Source organism: Enhydra lutris, unplaced genomic scaffold (assembly GCF_002288905.1).
Source record: "Enhydra lutris kenyoni isolate GAN:26980312 unplaced genomic scaffold, ASM228890v2 scaffoldscaffold36, whole genome shotgun sequence".
Taxonomy (NCBI): domain Eukaryota; kingdom Metazoa; phylum Chordata; class Mammalia; order Carnivora; family Mustelidae; genus Enhydra; species Enhydra lutris.
The window spans coordinates 18,232,536-18,251,529 of NW_019154120.1; the positions used below are offsets into that span (position 1 = coordinate 18,232,536).

At 47.3% G+C, this 18,994-nt stretch overlaps 1 protein-coding gene across 1 annotated transcript in view; it reads right to left on the bottom strand.

Moving 5' to 3' along the window:
* Positions 1 to 314: 314 nt before the first annotated feature.
* LOC111154304 (one cut homeobox 2) overlaps positions 315 to 18,994 on the bottom strand; it is a 46,619-nt gene continuing 27,939 nt past the window's right edge. The window contains exon 2 of the mRNA XM_022513814.1: positions 315 to 892. Coding sequence (XP_022369522.1) covers positions 606 to 892 — 287 coding nt within the window. The 3' untranslated portion in view covers positions 315 to 605. The remainder of the gene's footprint in view (positions 893 to 18,994) is intronic.

The window sequence follows — 18,994 nt, forward strand, 5'->3', positions numbered from 1 at the left end:
TTTCTGTATTTAAAAGTTGTGCTCAGTAATTATCATTCTGATGTTTTTTATGTTATGGCTGTGAACTTTGGTGTACTGTGGTATGATGAGGCTAAGCACTGGGAAAGCAAATGAGGTCATTCTTGTTGCTAGAAGAATCTCTCATGGTAGCATCTTGGGAGCCCAAACTCAGAATCCTTACACGGGCCAAATTCCCACCGTGACACGTGGGAACTCGGACTGCAACAGGGCCCCAAGTGGGACTGTTGACACCTAAAGAGATCCTGAGCTTCGCTAACACCATGCTGAAGTCAACCAGCTCCAGGAAGCCCCCCCCCCCAATTTGGATTTCTGGGATGCTTAGCATGCTCAGAGGACAATGTCCGGTTCAAAGAGATTCATTTTCAGCTTGCACTTGGACTCCGTAGCCATGAAAAACAAAACAAGAAAAGAACACCTGGCCTATGATTACAGCTAGAATAGAAGTTTCTTTTCAAGAGAATTGTGCTTTCAAATCACCAGTGAAGGGCCCCAGCTAAGAATCCGGTGTCTTTTTCCTTTGTGTTTTCTTTTGTGTTGGTTGTCCTCACCTGGAGGGGACCTTTGCCCACCCGAGAGTCCTTCCATCACGCTTTGGTACAAGTGCTGGAGGTGGACGAGGAGCCCCCTGTGCTCAGATCGTCCTGCCACTTCTCCAGGCTGCGGCGGCGGGCGTTCATGAAGAAGTTGCTGACGGTCGTAAGCTCCAGGCCCAGCTGCTGGGAAATGGTGATCTGCATCTCTTTGGACGGGCGTTTGTTCTCCTTGAAGATGGCAAAGAGTGTTCGGCGTTGGAGGTCGGTGAACACCAGGCGGGATTTCTTCTGGGAATTGTTCCTGTCTTTGTTTGGTTCTTGCTCTTTGCGTTTGCACGCTTGAAGGGAAAAAAGAAGAAGGAGGGAGTCAGTACGAGTGTGAGAACCAGCCCCTGAGAAGGTGAGCCATTGAAAACATTGACAGAGTCGTACAAGGGGATGTAAACCGTTAAACTTTATTGTGCGCGTTGCCCAGCTGTCAATAACCAGCCTTCCCCGTTCGCCTCCCGGTGATGGAAGGCACCAGGGAATGGAGGAGGGAGGAAGGGGAGAACGGTGGGGCGGCTCTCGGCGGTCTGCTTTTAAACCAGTGGCAGCCCCCTGCCTCCCAGCACACCCTTAAAATTCTTCATCTCTGAAATCAGGCACTGTGAAGAGAGTGAGGACTCCAGGTCCCCAGCGGGAGCCTGGGCAGGCAATTCCTCTTTCATATTCAGCTTCTAGAAGTGTGCACGACTGAGCTGAAAGGACTTTTTGGAGTCAAAACTTCAAAGTGCCTTATTTTTTCAAAATCAAAGCTTCTACGCATGTGATTCCAAAAATTGTTAACAGAACGAAGGTAGAAGTGACAGAATGATGGTATCATCCCAACCCAAATCCCTTTCTTCCAGACTTTTGAAAAATTACGGAAAAACGAAACAAAACCAAAACAAGGAGGGAAAGGCCCAAAGAAATTGGTTGAGCCCACTTCACTCCGGGTAGTTTGAGGTGAAGCCAGTACAAGAGGACAGGGCTGGTGGCGGCAGAAGCGGCCCGACTAAGGGGACATGAATTAACTGATGTGTCGCTATCTCTGCCTTAGCCTACGAGTGCCTGGAAGGCAGGGAGCAGGTCTGCGGAATGTTCCCAACTGGCCCGTTTGGGAGCCATCGACCTCATGGAATGCCTGGGATGCCGAGGTCACGTGCTGCCCGGACTCTTTCAGGGGGTCTGTGTGCTTCACCGACCGATCTGGGTCTCAGAAAAGAGCCTCATACGGGCGAAGTAACATGCGGCTTGCCCGTCAAGAATGTGAACATGACTTTTTTTAGAAAAGATTTTATTATTTATTTGACAGATTGAGAGAGAGATCACAAGTAGGCAGAGAGGCAGGCAGAGAGAGAGGGGGAAGCAGGCTCCCTGCTGAGCAGAGAGCCCCATGCGGGGCTCGATCCCAGGACCCTGGGATCATGACCTGAGCTGAAAGCAGAGGCCTAACCCACTGAGCCACCCAGGCGCCCCAAGAACATGAACATGAGAACACCTGCTCAAGTCGCTGGAAAGAAAGCCCAGCTCACCCAGGGGCGTTGTGCAGCATCAACAGAGCTAACCCGGGAAAGGCAAGGAGGGAGCAGAGACGCTCCTTCTTGCATCAAACCCTACTGGACGTTCTGGGCCCAGGTTGGACATTCCTTTGTGCACTGACACCCCCCCACCCCAGAGTGAGCACTCTGGGTGCTGCCTGGATGTCTTCCCACACCTTGTAGCCCTGGTTTGCCAGTTTGACATCTGAGCCCTGGGTCAGGGCGTGACCTTCAGCAGGGAGCCGCTTGTGTGGGCGGGCGGTGGGGGGCGCTGCTGTTGGAGTAGGTGGGGGGCGTGCGGGTGGGATAACCTTCCCATGGATGGGTCTTACAATTTAACTTGAAGACCAGCATGTAGAGAGATCGCCCAACTGGCCCTCCTTCCCGGGGGCGCTCCCTGCCGTAAAAGAGTCACTCCCAATACAGGAAAAGTGAGGACACATTGCTTTGCTAAATGCTTTCTCTCTGATTTTTTTCCTTCTTCTTCTTCTTTTTTTTTTAAAAAGATTTTATTTATTTATTTGACAGAGAGAGAGAGATCACAAGTAGGCAGAGAGAGAGGGGGAAGCAGGCTCCCCGCTGAGCAGAGAGCCCGATGCGGCACTTGATCCCAGGACCCTAAGACCATGACCTGAGCCGAAGGCAGAGGCTTAACCCACTGAGCCATCCAGGCACTCCCCCCTTTTTAAAAAAGGTTTTATTTATTGATTTGAGAGAGAGAGACAGAGCACAAGCAGGGGGAGAAGCAGAGGGAGAGGGAGAAGCAGGTTCCCCAATGAGCTGGGAACCCAACATGGGGCTCCATCGCAGGACCTGGAGATCACGACCTGAGCCGAAGGCAGAAGCTTAACCGACTGAGCCACCCAGACGCCCCTCTTACTTTTTGTAAAAAATAAAAAAACAGTACCTTTGAAAATGAAATATACTCCCCTCCCGCACACAGAGACCAATGAAAGCAATTTGTTTCCACATGAAAACTCTTTCTCTTGGAGGGTCGGACTTCCTCAGAGAAGGCGAGCTTCCCGGGCAACGGAAGCAAAAAGGCCGAGATGCTGCGCACCTGTTCTCTCCTCACAGGCGCATCGCACTAAAGGCGGCCTCCTCATTCATCCCTACCAGGATCTTCCGTTTGGGTTGGATTCTGTGTGTTTACCACACCCTATCTTCAGACTCACGCTCTCTGGTCCAATCTCCAAGCCTCCTCAACACGGCTTCTCAACCTTAAAGATGCCCAGGGGTCACTGGAGACTCTGGGGCAGGCGGCCGGGGGCGGGGCCCCAGAAGCTGCATCTCTAATGAGCTCACAGGTGATGCCGGTCCTGCTGGTCCACCTGCCACAGCTGACTCCCAAGCACACACCTGACTTCTAAATTCCCAGAGGAGCACCCTGATGGCAAGGAAAGCTCTGGAGCCAGGGGAGTCTGGATTCACAGCGGGGCTCCTCCTCCAGGGCCTTGGGACCCCAGTAAACTGCTTAACCCCTCAGAGCCTGTGTTCCTCATCCAACGGAAGGAACGACGCTGACCGCAGAGGTCCAAGAGGGCGTGACAAGCGCTCCCTCCTCACCGTCCCTCTTACTGCATTTCCCCAGGAATCCTGAGGAAGCCGGCAGAATTGTTCTCATTTTAAGTTTTTTTACATTTTTTATTTTATTTTTAAAATATTTTATTTATTTATTTGCCAGAGAGAAAGCACAGGCAGGCAGAGTGGCAGGCAGAGGCAGAGGGAGAAACAGGCTCCCTGCAGAGCAAGGAGCTGGATGTGGGGCTCCATCCCGAGACTCTGGGATCATGACCTGAGCTGAAGGCGGCCGCTTCAGTGACTGAGCCACCCAGGCGTCCCGAATTGTTTTCATTTTAAAATGAAATCAGTAGAGACCTAGATTGGGTAAGTCATTGACCTGAGGTCCCATTCCAAGTCTGATGCAGACCCAGGGTAAGAATCCAGTCCTTCCCTCTCTCCAACTTTCTTTCCTTCCTTCCTTCTGTTCTCTTTCTTTCTAAGATTTATTTATTTGAGAGAGAGAGAGAGCGAGCATAAGCAGGGGGCAGGGAGAGGGAGAAGCAGGCTCCCCACTGGGCAGGGAGCCCGATGCGGGACTTGATCCCAGGACCCCGGTACCATGACCTGAGCCAAAGGCAGACACTTAACTGACTGAGCCACCCAGGCACCCCTCTCTCCGTCTTTCTCATCTACAGAAATAGCACCCACGTCGCTGTCACATTAGAGGGGATCTGTTCACAGGGCAGCCTCTGGGGCTCCGCCCCCAGACATTCTGGTTTTCACCCATGTGGGGCAGGGTTCTGGAATCTGTGCTTTTACAAACCTCCCTGGGCCCTCCTGAGACATGGGAACCAGCATGCCAGGTCACAGACTATTGTCCCCACCCCAGTCTCCTGGGACACCTAGTGCCAAGCCTTCCTCGGGAGGATTCTGCATCAAAGGTGGTGCACGGTGATCTCCTGATAACAAGATCTGAGCAAGTATCCTCTACAAACATTGGCTTGCCTCCTGCCTTGTCCTCTCTTTGGTCTTTCCTGAGAAGACCCGGTGTCCCAGGTGGGTGACCTCAGCGGTGAGTGTTGGGGGGGGTGTAGAGAGGAAGAGGGGCAGGAACAAGTTGGTTCTGTCAGGCAGATACAGGCTGCGGTCATCCTGGAACCTGCTGTCATCCCTTGACACCTGGCCCCACGGATGCAGTGTCTTCAGTCCTTCAAGGCACCAGCCCATCCCACACCACAACTGGGTCCTCATCCCTGAGTCGTAGAACGCAAGGGCTGTTGGCTGGCCCGAGGCTGTCACTGTTCACGTGGGGAGCTGGAGGCCCAGCAAGGTGAGCCTGAGCGGAAGCCGAAGGGTGGACCCTTGCAGAACCTCCTTCCCATGATATCTTGGAGCGGAATGTGGGGGTAGAGATGGAGATTCTCATCTTGCAGTGGGTGAAGTTTCAGGGACTTGCTTAGGGGGACACAACTGGCGCTGGAGTGAGGACATAGGCCCAGAGACCCCTTCCCAGCCTGCCTAGTGTCCCAGGAACCCGTGAAGTAAGAGGAAGCCAACAGGGGTCAGACTCCTCGGCACCCCCTGCTCTGGCCCTGAAGCTTCTCACACTGTGGGGTTTTGTCCCATGAATTCAGGCACCTGTTGGACAACCTCTTCTGTCTGGGCTGGATCACGCCCACTTGTTTTTGGAGAATTCAGCCCTGACCATGTGCTGCAGAATTAGTGCTGGAAGGTCGCTCGGGCTCCTGCATAATGGCCTCAATTGATGGGAAAGGAAAATGTCTCATAGAAGCGAGCTCTATTCCCAAGACTTGAAATGAAAGACTTTGTAGTTTTACTTTTCTTGGGCAACTGACAGAGGGCAAGGCCAAAATGGATGAGGGCCTGGCAGTTCCTACGGACCCAAGTGCAGAGCCCAGTTGTGTGACCTGGGTGTGGTCCCCCGGCCTCCCTGAGCCTTCCTTTCCCAAGCGCTCACCGACCCCCGACATGGCTACCCAGGACCTTCCCACCTTGGTGATGGATTTGCTTCATGGGCCTCTCCCTCTTTCTAGTACCGTGACTCTTACTGTCCCAAACCGAAGGTAGATGCTCTTTTCCTCAGTGACACCTGTTCCTCTCTCCTCTGGCAGGCAGAAGAATTACGGAAATATCGGCTGTTACCCGCAAGCTTAATATACACACCTGTGTTAATATACACAACCCGTTCTTCCTGCAAAGGCCCACACTGGGCAGGTGCCTCTTTTGAGGACACCTATCCCACCTACCTAGTGGAGAGTGGAATCAGGAGTTTCTTTTCCCTCCCAGACAAGACGCTTTGGGGTTGGAGCTCTGTGACCACCACCTCGCAAGGATCCTAGGGGGGCGCTCCTGAGTTACCCGCTGGCGGAAGGCGGCACGGGGCAGGCAGGACCTGATTTGGTCTCCAGGGGGTGCAAACGTCCGCCTCCCCTGGCTTGTCCTTTTATCTCTGATCTTTCAAATTGGATGTGTAAACCCCTGTCTCTCAAGTTTCTTCCCAGCGTGTTGCTTCTCTTTTCATGAGTTTTCAGTCCTGTCCCTGTCCTCCAGGCACCCAGCAGCTCTTCCCACCTCTGCCCTAGCCCTCGCTTACCCTCCTCTGCTCCACCCCACTCAGCACCTCCCCGCCCCTCCAGCTTCCTGTGTGGGCCAGCTTGGCCCTGGAGTCCTGCGGAAATGGCCTTGGCCTTGCAACCCTCCTCCCTGGAAACCACAAGCACACAGGACAGAGAGGTCTTTGCAGAGGCCGGTGGGAAGGTGAGCTGCTGAGCTCCTGGAGAGGAGGGGAGTCCTGGCTCTGACAGCAAAACAGGACGCTTGGGGCTGGGCAAGGGGGAGCCAACTCCAGAGGGGACTCCGCAAGGAGCAGCAGTCTCCGGTGTAGGCAGAGAAGGATCTATCTGCCCCTGGAAGGCCTGCTGCCCCCAGCTCCCCAGACTCCCCTCTGCCTGCTGGCTCATGCTGAGGGCGCCTGCTTTAGCTCAATCAGAGGGGTGGAACCCCTGCCAGACTGACTGCCCTCCTTCCTCTTGGGAAAGGAGTCATTTTAAATTCTCTGCAGCAGGGGCGCCTGGGTGGCTCAGTGGTTTAAAGCCTCTGCCTTCGGCTCAGGTCATGATCCCAGGGTCCTGGGACCGAGCCCCACACTGGGCTCTCTGCTCAGTGGGGAGCCTGCTTCCCCCTCTCTGTCTCTGCCTGCCTCTCTGCTTACTTGTGATCTCTGTCTGTCAAATAAATAAATAAAATCTTTTAAAAAATAAATAAATAAATTCTCCACGCAGCTGTCCTGCCCCTTAGTGTAAATGAGGAGAGGCTCCTAGAGCAGGCTTTGCAGGGTGGGGGGAGCAGAGGCTTACAGTAAGCAGGTGCCCCCAAGGGGGCAGAGCTGCCCCACAATGGGAACTGAGGCAGACTAATGGCAAAATTGGCCCCAATTCTTCCCTTCCCAATATTTACACCCCTGCAATGTGACTCAAATGCCCACCCCCATCCCCCCAGCATGAGATGGCATTTGCTTGTCTTTGCTGGGGATCTGGACTGGCCAGATGGTTTGCTTTAGCCGAAAGAATGTGGCCGAAGTGACAGGGTGGCAGTTCTGAGCCCAGGCCTCGAGAAGCCATGTGCTTTGCTCATGCTCTTGGAACTCTGCCTGGTGGCCACGTAGCAAGCCCAGACCCACCCGGGTCAGCGGACTGCAGGTGCAGGAGGGGTGCGGCTGAGACCACCCCAGCGGGGGCCCCGGAGCAGCCGAACCGCCCAGCTGACCCACAGACCACAGCAAAAATAAACATTGATGGCTTTATGCTACTGGTTTTGTGGTTTTGCATTATGTAGCCTTGTTGTGGTGATAGATACAGAAGCCAAGGGAGAAAACCTTCGCATTCCTGCCCAGGGAAAGTCAAATGTCGGATAAGAAGTCTCCGCCTGAAATGGAGACCTGGTTCTCAGCTGCATGACCTTGAGTCTCCGTTTCCTCATCCACCTCATGTCTAAAATGGGGGTAGGAATGCTCACCACTCCGGACATCAGGAGGCCAGCTGTAGCACTTGGAACACAGTAGGTGCTTAGTAAATGTAAATATTCTTTCTCCCTTCATAGAAAAGGAAGAAAAAAGGTGTATAAGAAGGTAAGGTTAGGGGCATCTGGGTAGCTCAGTCAGTTAATTGTCTGACTCTTGATTCCTGCTCCGGTTATGATCTCAGGGTCGTAAGATTGAGCCCTGAACCAGGCTCTGCGCTCAGTGCAGAATCTGCTTAAGATTCTCTCTCCCTCTGCCCCTCCCCACCCATGCTCGCTCTCTCTCAAAAAGAAATAAATCTTTAAAAAATTAGCAGTTAAGTTTAGGAATTTATAATTTCAAATGGTTTTCCAAGACTTACTTAATGGTAGATGTACTGCCCAGAGAGCTAATGGTAAATAAAAGGTTAAAGATATTTGTTTTCTTTGTGAAGTTGTCTCATGGTCAGTTCCCAGCCTCACAGGAAAGGTAAGACCATGATGTGTGGGGCGCCTGGGTGGCTCAGTGGGTTAAGCCTCTGCCTTCGGCTCAGGTCATGATCTCGGGGTTCTGGGATCGAGCCCCACATCAGGCTCTCTGCTCAGCGGGGAGCCTGCTTCCCCCTCTCTCTCTGCCTGCCTCTCTGCCTACTTGTGATCTCTGTCAAATACATAAATACAATCTTAAAAAAAAAAAAAAAGACCATGATGTGTTTTCATATATGTGTCAGAGATCCTAATAGGCTTGGGACCACTGCTGTTTCCTAACATCACGAATTTGTTTCCAAATACATTCTACATATGATGGGTATTGTTAGCCCCTAATAAATAATGCAGAAGGGTCATGTTCTCCTTGCATTCAGTAAAAACTTTCCCTGAATAGTTCAATGTGATCTTGCCAGGGTGCGGGGTGGGGGTGTGGGAGGAATTCATGGGGGTGTGCACTTGTCAACGGTCACTTGACCTCCAAGTATACGGGTTTGGAAAATCTGCTAAGGAGAATCAATGCCCTCTTTCAGATGGAGAGCCTGAAGCTGCCCACTTAGGAGGGCTTGTGCAAAGTTGGAGAGCGACTCTCTCTAGCAAGGAGGGAACACACGCACCAGGGCTGGAGCTCAGCTGGAAAAATCACCTGGGTTGTACAGGAAAAACCAATGACAAGCGTAAGTTCATATACATAGCTCCAACCTTGTTCCAAGAAGCCTATGGGTTTTCCTTTTTAAGTTTTTATTTGAACTCCAGTGAGTTACCATACAGTATGATATTAGTTTCAGGTATACAATATATTGATTCAACACTTCCACATATGACCCCGTGCTCATCACGACCAGAGCACCCCTGCATCCCCATCACCTCTATAGCCCATCCTCCTACCCACCTCCCCCCGGTAACCATTTCTGTAGTTAAGAGTCTATTTCTTGGTTTGCCTCTCTCTCTCTTTTTTCCCTTTGCTCCTTTGTTTTGTTTCTTAAGTTCCACATATGAGTGAAATGAGATGCATGAAAAGACGCTCAACATCACTGATCCTCAGGGAAATGCAAATCAAAACCGCGATGAGATACCACCTCACACCTGTCCGGAGGGCTAAGATCGACAACACAAGGAACAACAAGTGTTGGCGAGGATGCGGAGAAAGGGGGGCCCTCCTGCACTGTTGGCCAGAAGGCAAACTGGTGCGGCCGGGTGGGGAAACAGTATGGAGGTTCCTCAAAAAGTTGAAAATATTACTACCTTACGAGCTACCAACTGCACTACTAGGTATTTAACCAAAGGATACAAAAATACTGCTTCGAAAGGATGCTCACACCCCAGTGTGTACAGCAGCATTATACACAACCGACAAATGGAAACAGCCCAAGTGTCCACTGACCGATGAACGGATAAAGAAGATGTGGTGGATATACACAATGGAATATTACTCTGCCATAAAAAAGAATGAAATTTTGCCATTTGCAGTGACATGGATGGCACTAGAGAGTATTATCCTAAGTGAAATAAGTCAGAGAGACCTATGGGGTGCAGGTAAGAAGGAGGTAAACTCCATTTACCTCCTTGCTCTGAGGAGGTCCAGGAGGGTCTCCTGTCTTTGGAACTAAGGATATGCAGATATCCAAGAGCTTTGAAAACAGTAACAGGATCCCCCACATTCAAATAGGGAAGCAAGAATAGAGATGCTACATACTCTGATGGTACATATTTAATGTTCCAAAAGCCATCAATGTTGATAAGTCTTAGCAATGCAGACTTCTCAGACCGCAAAGACTATGAGCTGGCACATTGCTGCAGGGACAGGGAGAAGAGGGGTCTGACGCACAAGACTGAGGGCTCCAGCTCTACACATTGGCCCCTGAGGGCCAGGGTGGCACAGACCTGTGAGGTGGGAGGGCTTGATGGGGGGGGAGGGGCCGCAAGGGACACGAGCTCCTCAAATCACTGAATTATTGGGCGCCGTCTAAAATTTGGAAACTATAAACAGTTTGCACTTAAATGCTTTGCAGTTTTCCCTGCCTCCCTCTGATTCCTGACCTTGGTCCTGATCACTACAGAGCCAGTAAGGTGAACTTGGCCCCTGAGAGCTAAACTCTTAACTTCACTCTGGTTTCTGCAAATGTCCCTGGCCTGAATCAGACGAGAAACTTAATGGCTTTATCTCCAGGTTGGGAGCTGGCTTTCCTCACGGATCAGATGCCAGTCCACTCAGACCGTGGAGCCAGTGACATCCAGACTGCCATCCATCTGAGAGGCCAAGAGCAGAGACGGGGAGGACCCGCCGCACAAATGGACTCAGAGTCACTCTTGGCTGTTGCGTTCCAGCCTTCCATCATTCCCTTCGAACTGGGAGTGCAGACAAAACCCTGGCGAGAAAACCCTCTAAACCATTTGGCAGACTTTCCTGGACAGGCCTGGCAGTCCAGGTTGAAGGACTACACAGCAGGAAGAAAGCTGTTCCCTGGGGATGGGGTAGTGGGGGGTGGGGAAGGGGAGAGAGAGAGAGAGGGAGAAGGGTGAGAAGCATCCACAGAGCATGGGGGCCGTGCCCACGTGAGCACACACAGACACCCCTCATTCAGGAGACCTCTTCGGAAGGGGTTATATCCAAAATGCAGAAATGCCAGCAGTCCCAGGAGGTTTGGGGTCACCCCCGAGTGCCTGAGCCACCCCTGAGGCTTCACTCCAGACATGGGGCAAATTTCTGTCCACCTGGGTATCCCTGCAGTACCCTCTTCCCGTCTGGAAATGTGGACGATACATGATAAATCTCTGGGGTGCCTGGGTGGCTCAGTGGGTTAAGTCTCTGCTTTTGGCTCAGGTATTCTGGGATCGAGCCCCGCATCGGGCTCTCTGCTCGGCGGGGAGCCTGCTTCCCTTTCTCTCCGCCTGTCTCTCTGCCTACTTGTGATCTCTCTCTCTGTCAAATAAATAAAATCTTAAAAAAAAAAAAAAAAGAAAGAAAGGAAAGTCTCTGCTTCTCCTCTATCCCGTGCCCCTGCCTTGGCTTGGGTGTTGGGAGGGTTATCATGACAAGTGTTAGAGCAACTCCCTGATGTCCATTTATTGTCAAATGAAAGGCAGTCAGCCAGCCGCCGTTCTTGTTTCCTGCGCCTCAAAGACATTCTCTGAAGGAAACAGGTTTTATTTCCTGTCTTTACTTTTACCTTCAATACAAAGGCACTGGAGGGGACTCAGGAAACGGGGGTCCTCAGATGCCTGACAACTTTTGTAGGTAGCAGGAGAGCCAGAAAAAGGCCCAGGTGGCCCCAGAAGGTGAATCTTGGAAGGAGGGCACCAGCCCTAGGCCCGTCCCGCAGTCCAGCGCTCCCCCAGCTGCTCCTAACAGCAGGTTCTGCGCCCCCAGAGCTGAGGCGTGCGCACCCGACGTGCCTTCAGCTTCTGCTTCCCTTTCAGCAGAAGCCCGGAGTGCAGAAGGGACCAAGTTTCTAATAGCAGATGTTTCAGGACAGCTGGGAAAACCACCGAGTGCCAGAATAGCAAGGCTTTAGAGACCACGAGGTCCCATCCTTTATCCTGGATGGGGCAGGGTGAGGCTCTCAGACAGGCCACGCATAGCCCAAGACTGAGCACAGCTAGTCCGTGTGGAGTCCCGAGAAGCCAGTTTCTCTCACTTCTACTCCAGTAGGACTTTCCTTTCCCAGCTGGATATTAGAATAAGTCTTTTGGGGGCACTTGGACTTTGAAATTATAATTTCTGGTGATTAATTCTGCTGATGACAAAGGAAGAGCTTTCCTTCTGCAGCACAGCTGCATTCCTGCAGGCTATCTAGGAAGTCGTGAGTTGCTCAAACGAACACTTCATTCTGGGTAGAAACCTCTGGCTGAAAATGGCTAAGGGAGCCAGTGAAGCGGAGCCCAACTTCCCACTAAAATCATCTCAAAAAACCGAGAGCAGGAGGTAAAACTCGCCCAACTGAAAGCCAGGCCTGTAGTCGACCTGTATGAGGCCATCTCTGAGGAACGTTCAACTCAACACGAGGCCAGTGCAACTAGGTTGAAAAACAAGATCTGAATTGGAAAAACAAAATAAAACACAAAAAACCCCAAAACCTGTTTCCCCCAATTGTTCAGAAATTCAAATCAAGCAGCCAGCACTTGTCTTGGTAGGTCCGTCCTGAAACAGCCGGAGTGCTTTCCACTCCCCTCACCTACCCATTGAGAACTGGAACTCTCAGGAAATAATCAGGAGAGACAACCTGGGGGCAGGGGGCGGAAGAGAAGCACCAGCAGTGGTAGGTCACAGCGTGGAAGGCTGAGTTTCCGAAGGCGCTCTAGGCGAGCGAGGACAAGAGGAGCGGTGCGGGGTATGGGGGCACGGGGACTGGGGTGCGGGGCGTGGGGACGGATGCACGGACGGTCTTCAGCAAGCAGAGCTGAATCCAAGGCGGTCCAGCAGAGCCAAACGAGAAGAAAGCTGGGCGGATGTTAGGAGCTGGGTAGGTGTGTCCATTGGCCCTTCCATGCCGGTCTCAGAGGGTGAGTCCATGGACCTCCAGGAAGGATGTCGTCAGGAAAACACCGTTTCTGTTAACCACATCGGGCCTGATGGGGTTTTTCTCATTTGAGAATGAATCAGAGGAAATTCTTCTGATAATATCTTATAGAAACTTAAAGAGTATTTTAGAGTATCATGTGGTATCTCAATATGATGTAAAAGGAGATGGTTTCTATGAAACAAACAGAAAACGGTTAAGAAAACAGAACTCTCTAAGTAACAGTATGTAATTAAAAAAAAAAAAAAACAAAACCAAAACAGTATGACGAGGTGAGAAAGATAAAAACTTGCAGGAGAATGAGAAATACACAGCACTAGAGGAAGCACAGAGCAACACTGACGGCGTAGTCGCAATGCTAGAATTTCTGTCAGTCCGTGGTCTTGCCTGTAGCGAGACATTCTCAGGTACATGCTGACTCAGAAAAGTGTGTCTACAGACTTGATGAAAAGAAAAATAACTGAAGACACATTCTAGCTTATTTGGTATACGTTCAGAATTAAAAGCTCAAGAATGTTCTATTGCCCTCAAAAAAGAACTGGCTAACAGCCCCATGTGGCTATGAATACCCCTGAACTCAACCCAAACATCCAAAGGAATATCCTTACATGAACAAACGTCGCCTCGGGAAAGCCTACAGCAATGAATCTGTCTCCTTTTCCAACAGGATCTCAGTAATGTTTACAAACAAATAATTTCATTATTAATGTTTTTCATTATTTGAAGTATATAGTTTGAATTAAAAAAATCCTCTGGAGAAGTAGTTCCCTCTTTCAGAGTGAAACACCAGATTCATAAGTCCAGTTAAAAATGATTTCGGCGGGAGGGGCGCCTGGGTGGCTCAGTGGGTTAAAGCCTCTGCCTTCGGCTCGGGTCATGGTCCCAGGGTCCTGGAATCAAGCCCTGCATCTGGCTCTCTGCTCAGCGGGGAGCCTGCTTCCTCCTCTCTCTCTCTCTCTCTCTCTCTCTCTCTGCCTGCCTCTCTGCCTACTTGTGATCTCTGTCTGTCAAATAAATAAATAAAATCTTAAAAAAAATATTTCATGTATGTCAAATAGACAAAACAGAAAACAACTATGCCTATAACAAGAAGAAAAAAACTAGAAGGAAATGCCTCCGAGTGTTCAGGTGAGGCCTGAAAGCAGCACTACTATCCAGCATTGTGCTGAGAATGTGGTCAATGCAGTGAGAATAAGAAAAAAACAGATAAGGGAAAATTTAGACAGGAATGAAACTAATTAATGACAGACGTCTACATAATTTGAGTGCTTGTTATTTGATAGGCATTATTTGGAAGGTATTAACTCATTTAATTTTTACAATCAACCTATGAGGTAGTTTGCAGTGAATGATACTGAGTCACAGAAGATTAAGCAAATTACTGAAGGTTACAGAGTGAGTAAAGGAGCTGGGTGCAAAGTCAGGTGGTCAGATTCCAGACTCCTTGTACCTAACAGCTACCTACACTGCTTCTCCAGGCAGAAACAGAACACTAGTTATAAGTTAATACGATTTTTTTAAAACCCAGAGACCCCAAGAGCCTCAATACTGAAATTACTAGTAAACAGATAAACTATTAAAATTAATATGAAAATTTAGCAAGATTCATGGACTCAGTATCAGTAGACAAAAATCCTCTATAACAACAAATAGAAAATGAAAAAGATACCACTTATAATAGGATCAAAACATCAAGTATGTAGCACTAAATCTAACAATAGGTGTGCAAAATTTTGACAGGGAAATCTATAAGCTTTGTTGGAGAAATTAAAGAATATCTAAATAATATTATACTCAATATCCCATTACTCAATATTATAGAGTTTAATTCTCTCCATGGGGAGCTATAGATTCAATCAAATCTCTAAGGAAAGTCCCAGCAGTTGGCTCTCCATTCCTCCTTTTCTCCTTTCTTGCCTTTCAGTTTTGGGGATTTGACAAGCTGATTCTGAAATCTTTACGAGAATGCAAAAAATCAAAGGATGGTCAAACTAGTCTTGCTAAAAAGAAAAAGATAGGAAGACTTGCTGTATCAACCATCAAGACCTTTAATAAGTCTATCATGGTGTGGTACTGGGATAAGGACAAATAACTAGACCAGTGGAACAGAAGACAAAGCCCACAAACAGATCCATGCACATATAGACGCTTAACAACGAGATTTAATGACACTCGATTCAATGACAAGTGCTGTTTAATGACAATGCCGCTGCAGAATATAGGAAGAGTGTGTTCTTTCCAATAATGGAGCTGGGATAACTGGATAGGCATTGGGGCAGGGCTTAATTCTTAACCCTACCTTCACATAGGGGTTAAGAATAAGTTCTGCACAGATCACAGACCATGTTAATGGCAAAACAATAAGGCTTATAGTAGGTAATATATTAGGTCCTATCCTCATAATCATGGGACAGATTTCTTAAGACTCAAAAAGTACTAACCAAAAGGGAAAAGATTTACAAATTAGAGCATATTAAAATTAAGAAATCTGCATATCAAAAGACACGAATAAGAGAATAAAAGGAAGAGAAGAGAGAAAGGGAGAGTAAAAGAGAGCCATGGATATTTGCAGCACATAAGACAGACAAAGGGCCGAATCCAGAATACATAAAATCTCTTGGAAAGCAATAAGAAAATGTCAGACATCTCAATAGAAAAACAGGCAAAGACTTGAACAGGCACTCACAAAAGAAGAAATCCAAATTTCCAGTAATTATACAAAAAGGCACAATTATTAGTCATCTAAAAATTACAAATTAAAAACAACATTACACATCCATCAAAATGGCTTAAACTAAGTGCTGGAAAGGCTATGAGAACTCTCCTGCACTGCTGGTGGGACTGTAAGTTGGTACAACGTTTTAGGAAACTATTTGACAGCATCTCATAAGGTTGAACATACACATGTCCTATGACCCAGAAATTCTTCCTCCTACATAGACCGTCTTGTTGTAGATGCTATCATATATTGGCACACTCTCTTGGCTATCACCATTGTAGAGCATGCCAGCCCAAATCCCAATTGCCAGCACCTTTATCTCTTCGTCTAATGGCTTTCTCTGGTTACTAGACCCCGCTCTGTCCGTATACAGGTCATGCCAGGAGGCTGGGTAGTCAATGCCCCCCTCCCAGGAGCTTCTCCCAATCAGTGAATGGTGAGTGCTGCCAGATAGAGACCTCAACACCCTTGTTTTCCAGGTGCAAGAACTCTGAGGCATGTTTTCTATGAACACACAGGGAGTTACTCAGTAGGTTTAAGCTCCTGCTGCCAGCTGTGGGAATGTGCTTGATAAAACAACACTTAGTGTGTTTCTTCCTTCCTGGTCTTACTTCTCTCCTCTACCAGTGCTTTCTGGGATCACCTTTCAAATAAATGACCTGTCTTAGAATCCTTGTTTCAGAGTCTGCTTCTGGGGGAACCCAGGTAAAGAAAACTCTACAGGAAATGTATGCCAGGTACATTAGGGTCCATGTCCAAGAATGTTCAGAGCAGCTGTTTGTAATAAAACTAGAAACTAGCCAAGCGCCCATCAACAGTAGAAAGGATATATTATGGCGTATTAATTTAATGGAATACTATACAGCTTTGAAAAAGAAAGAACTACTACTATTCCTACTACATGCAACAATATGTAACAACATGAAGAGAGTGTTGAAAAAAAGAAGCCAGACAAAAAAGAAACACACACCAAGTGAATTTATTTCCATGAAGTTTTAAAAACCTGGCAAAACTAGTCATTAAGGATACATATTTGTGTTAAGAACTGTAAGACAAAGCCAAGAGATGATTATCTAAAAGGCAGGTTATTACTTAAATTTTATGATTGAGGAATGGGTTTTTTTTTTTTTAAAGATTTTATTTATTTATTTTACAGATAGAGATCACAAGTAGGCAGAGAGGCAGGCAGAGAGAGAGAGAGAGAGGAGGAAGCAGGCTCCCTGCTGAGCAGAGAGCCCGATGTGGGGCTCGATCCCAGGACCCTGGGACCATGACCCGAGCCCAAGGCAGAGGCTTTAACCTACCGAGCCACCCAGGCACCCCAAGGAATGGGTTTTTGATAAGGAAAGGAAATATGGAGGACTTCTGGGGAGCTGGCAATATTCAATCTGCTTTACAATGATTTACTAAGCAATCTATTTATGTTTCATCACTCCTTGTATACATGTTTTCTTTTATAATAATAATACATTTTAAAAAGCAATAGGTTTTCTGTACACCAGACATACCCTATTAGAAAATGCATCAGAAAGAGAAATTTACAATAATACAAGTACCTGGGAATAACTATTAGCAAAAAAATGGAAAGACCAAAGCTAAAACTTTTCTTAATGAAAATACAAACAAAAATTTGGATAAGTGAACACTCTATGCCTTATATATAATTGGAAAGGTCAAAATAATAAATAAATTGAAACTGATTCTATAATTCTTGGGAGAATGAAAGGGCAGGAAAGGCTAGGAAAATGCAGAAACAAAAGATGAAGAGGTAAAACATGCTTTACCAGATCTCAAGACTTTATAAAACAAAAACAATTTATGTAGTGTGATGTTGACATGGGAATTGATAGATCAATAATAGAGAAAAGAGTTCAGAAACAGATCCAAGTATATAGAAGAATTTAATACATGTAAAGAGAATACTGTATTTCAAAGTCTAAGAAAGGGATGAATTGTTCAGAAACTAGTGATGGATTAAGTGGTTATCCATTCAAGGAAAAAAATAGACACCAACGTCACATCATTTACAAAAAGAAATTTCTAGCAAAGAAAGAGTAAAGCTATCAGCACACTTAATGGTAAGAAATTTGAAGCTTTCCCACTAAGATGAGGTAAGAGGGAGGAGACAAGGCAAGTGGCCCCTCTCACCACTCCTTTTCAACACTATACTGGAAGTCCTTGCTAATGCAATAAGGCAAGAAAGGAAGTAAAAGGTATACAGATTGTGACGAAGGACATAAAAGTTCGTTTATAGGTAACATGTTCATCTCTGCAGAAAATCCAAAAGAATCAAAACAAAACAAAAAACAAACCCAAAAAACGAAAACTCCTGGAACTAACAGCAATTAGAACGAGGCTGCAGGATGCAGGTTAATATACAAAAGTCAATTGCTTTCCCATATACCAATAATGAGTAAGTGGGATTTCAAATTAAAAACATAATACCATTTACATCAGCATCCAAAAGAGTTGAAGAGTTGGAAGAAGTTGAAATTTATACTTAGGTATAAATCTAATATATACTACACTTGATCTTAGCCAAAAGGCTGAGAAGTGACAGACACACACACACACACACACACACACACACACACACACAAGATCTATGAGAAAAAGCACAGATTCTGATGAACAAAATCTAAGAACTATGTAAATGGACAGGTATTTCATGTTCATGGATAGGAGGACTCAGTACTGTCTAGAGGTCAGTTCTTCCTGACTTGATCTATAGAGTCGGCGCAATCCCAATCAATCCCAGTAATTTATTTTATGGGTATTGACCAACTGATTCTAAAGTTTATACAGAGAGACAAAGACCCAGAATAGCCAACACCAATTTGAAGAGAACAAAGTTGGAGGGTGGATACTACATGACCTCAAGACTTCCTATAAAGCTACAGTAGTTCAGGGGCCCCTGGGTGGCTCAGTGGGTTGAGCCTCTGCCTTTAGCTCAGGTCATGATCCCAGGGTCCTGGGATCAAGCCCCGCATTGGGCTCTCTGCTCAGCAGGGAGCCTGCTTCCTCCTCTCTCTCTGCCTGCCTCTCTGCCTACTTGTGATCTCTTCCTCTGTCAAATAAATAAATAAAATCTTTAAAAAAAAAAAAAAGCTACAGTAGTCCAAACAGTGTGGTGTTGGTGAAAGAATGACAAATAGACCAGTAAGACAGAGCGCCTAAAAATGGACCCCCATAATTACAGTCAACAGATACAATGGAGCAAAGATAGTCTCTTCAACAAATGGGCTGGAACATCTGGATATTCACACGTTAAAAAAACAAAAACAAAAACAAAAACAAAAAAGAATGCAGACATAGACGTAACATCCTTCACAAAAACCGACTGAAAATGGATAAGAGACCTACGTGTAAAACACAAAGCTATAAAACTAGAAGGTAACTAAGGAGAAAACCGAGATGACCTTGAATGTGGTGGTATCTTTTTAGAGATGACACTGAAGACACAATGTATGAAAGAAATAATGGATAAGCTAGACTTCCATGAAAATTAAAAATTTCTGCTCTGCAAAAGCTAACATTAAAAGAATTAGAAGACAAGCCACATCTTGGGAGAAAATATTTGCTAAAGACACATCTCATAAAGAATTGTTATCCAAAATATACAAAGTACTCTTA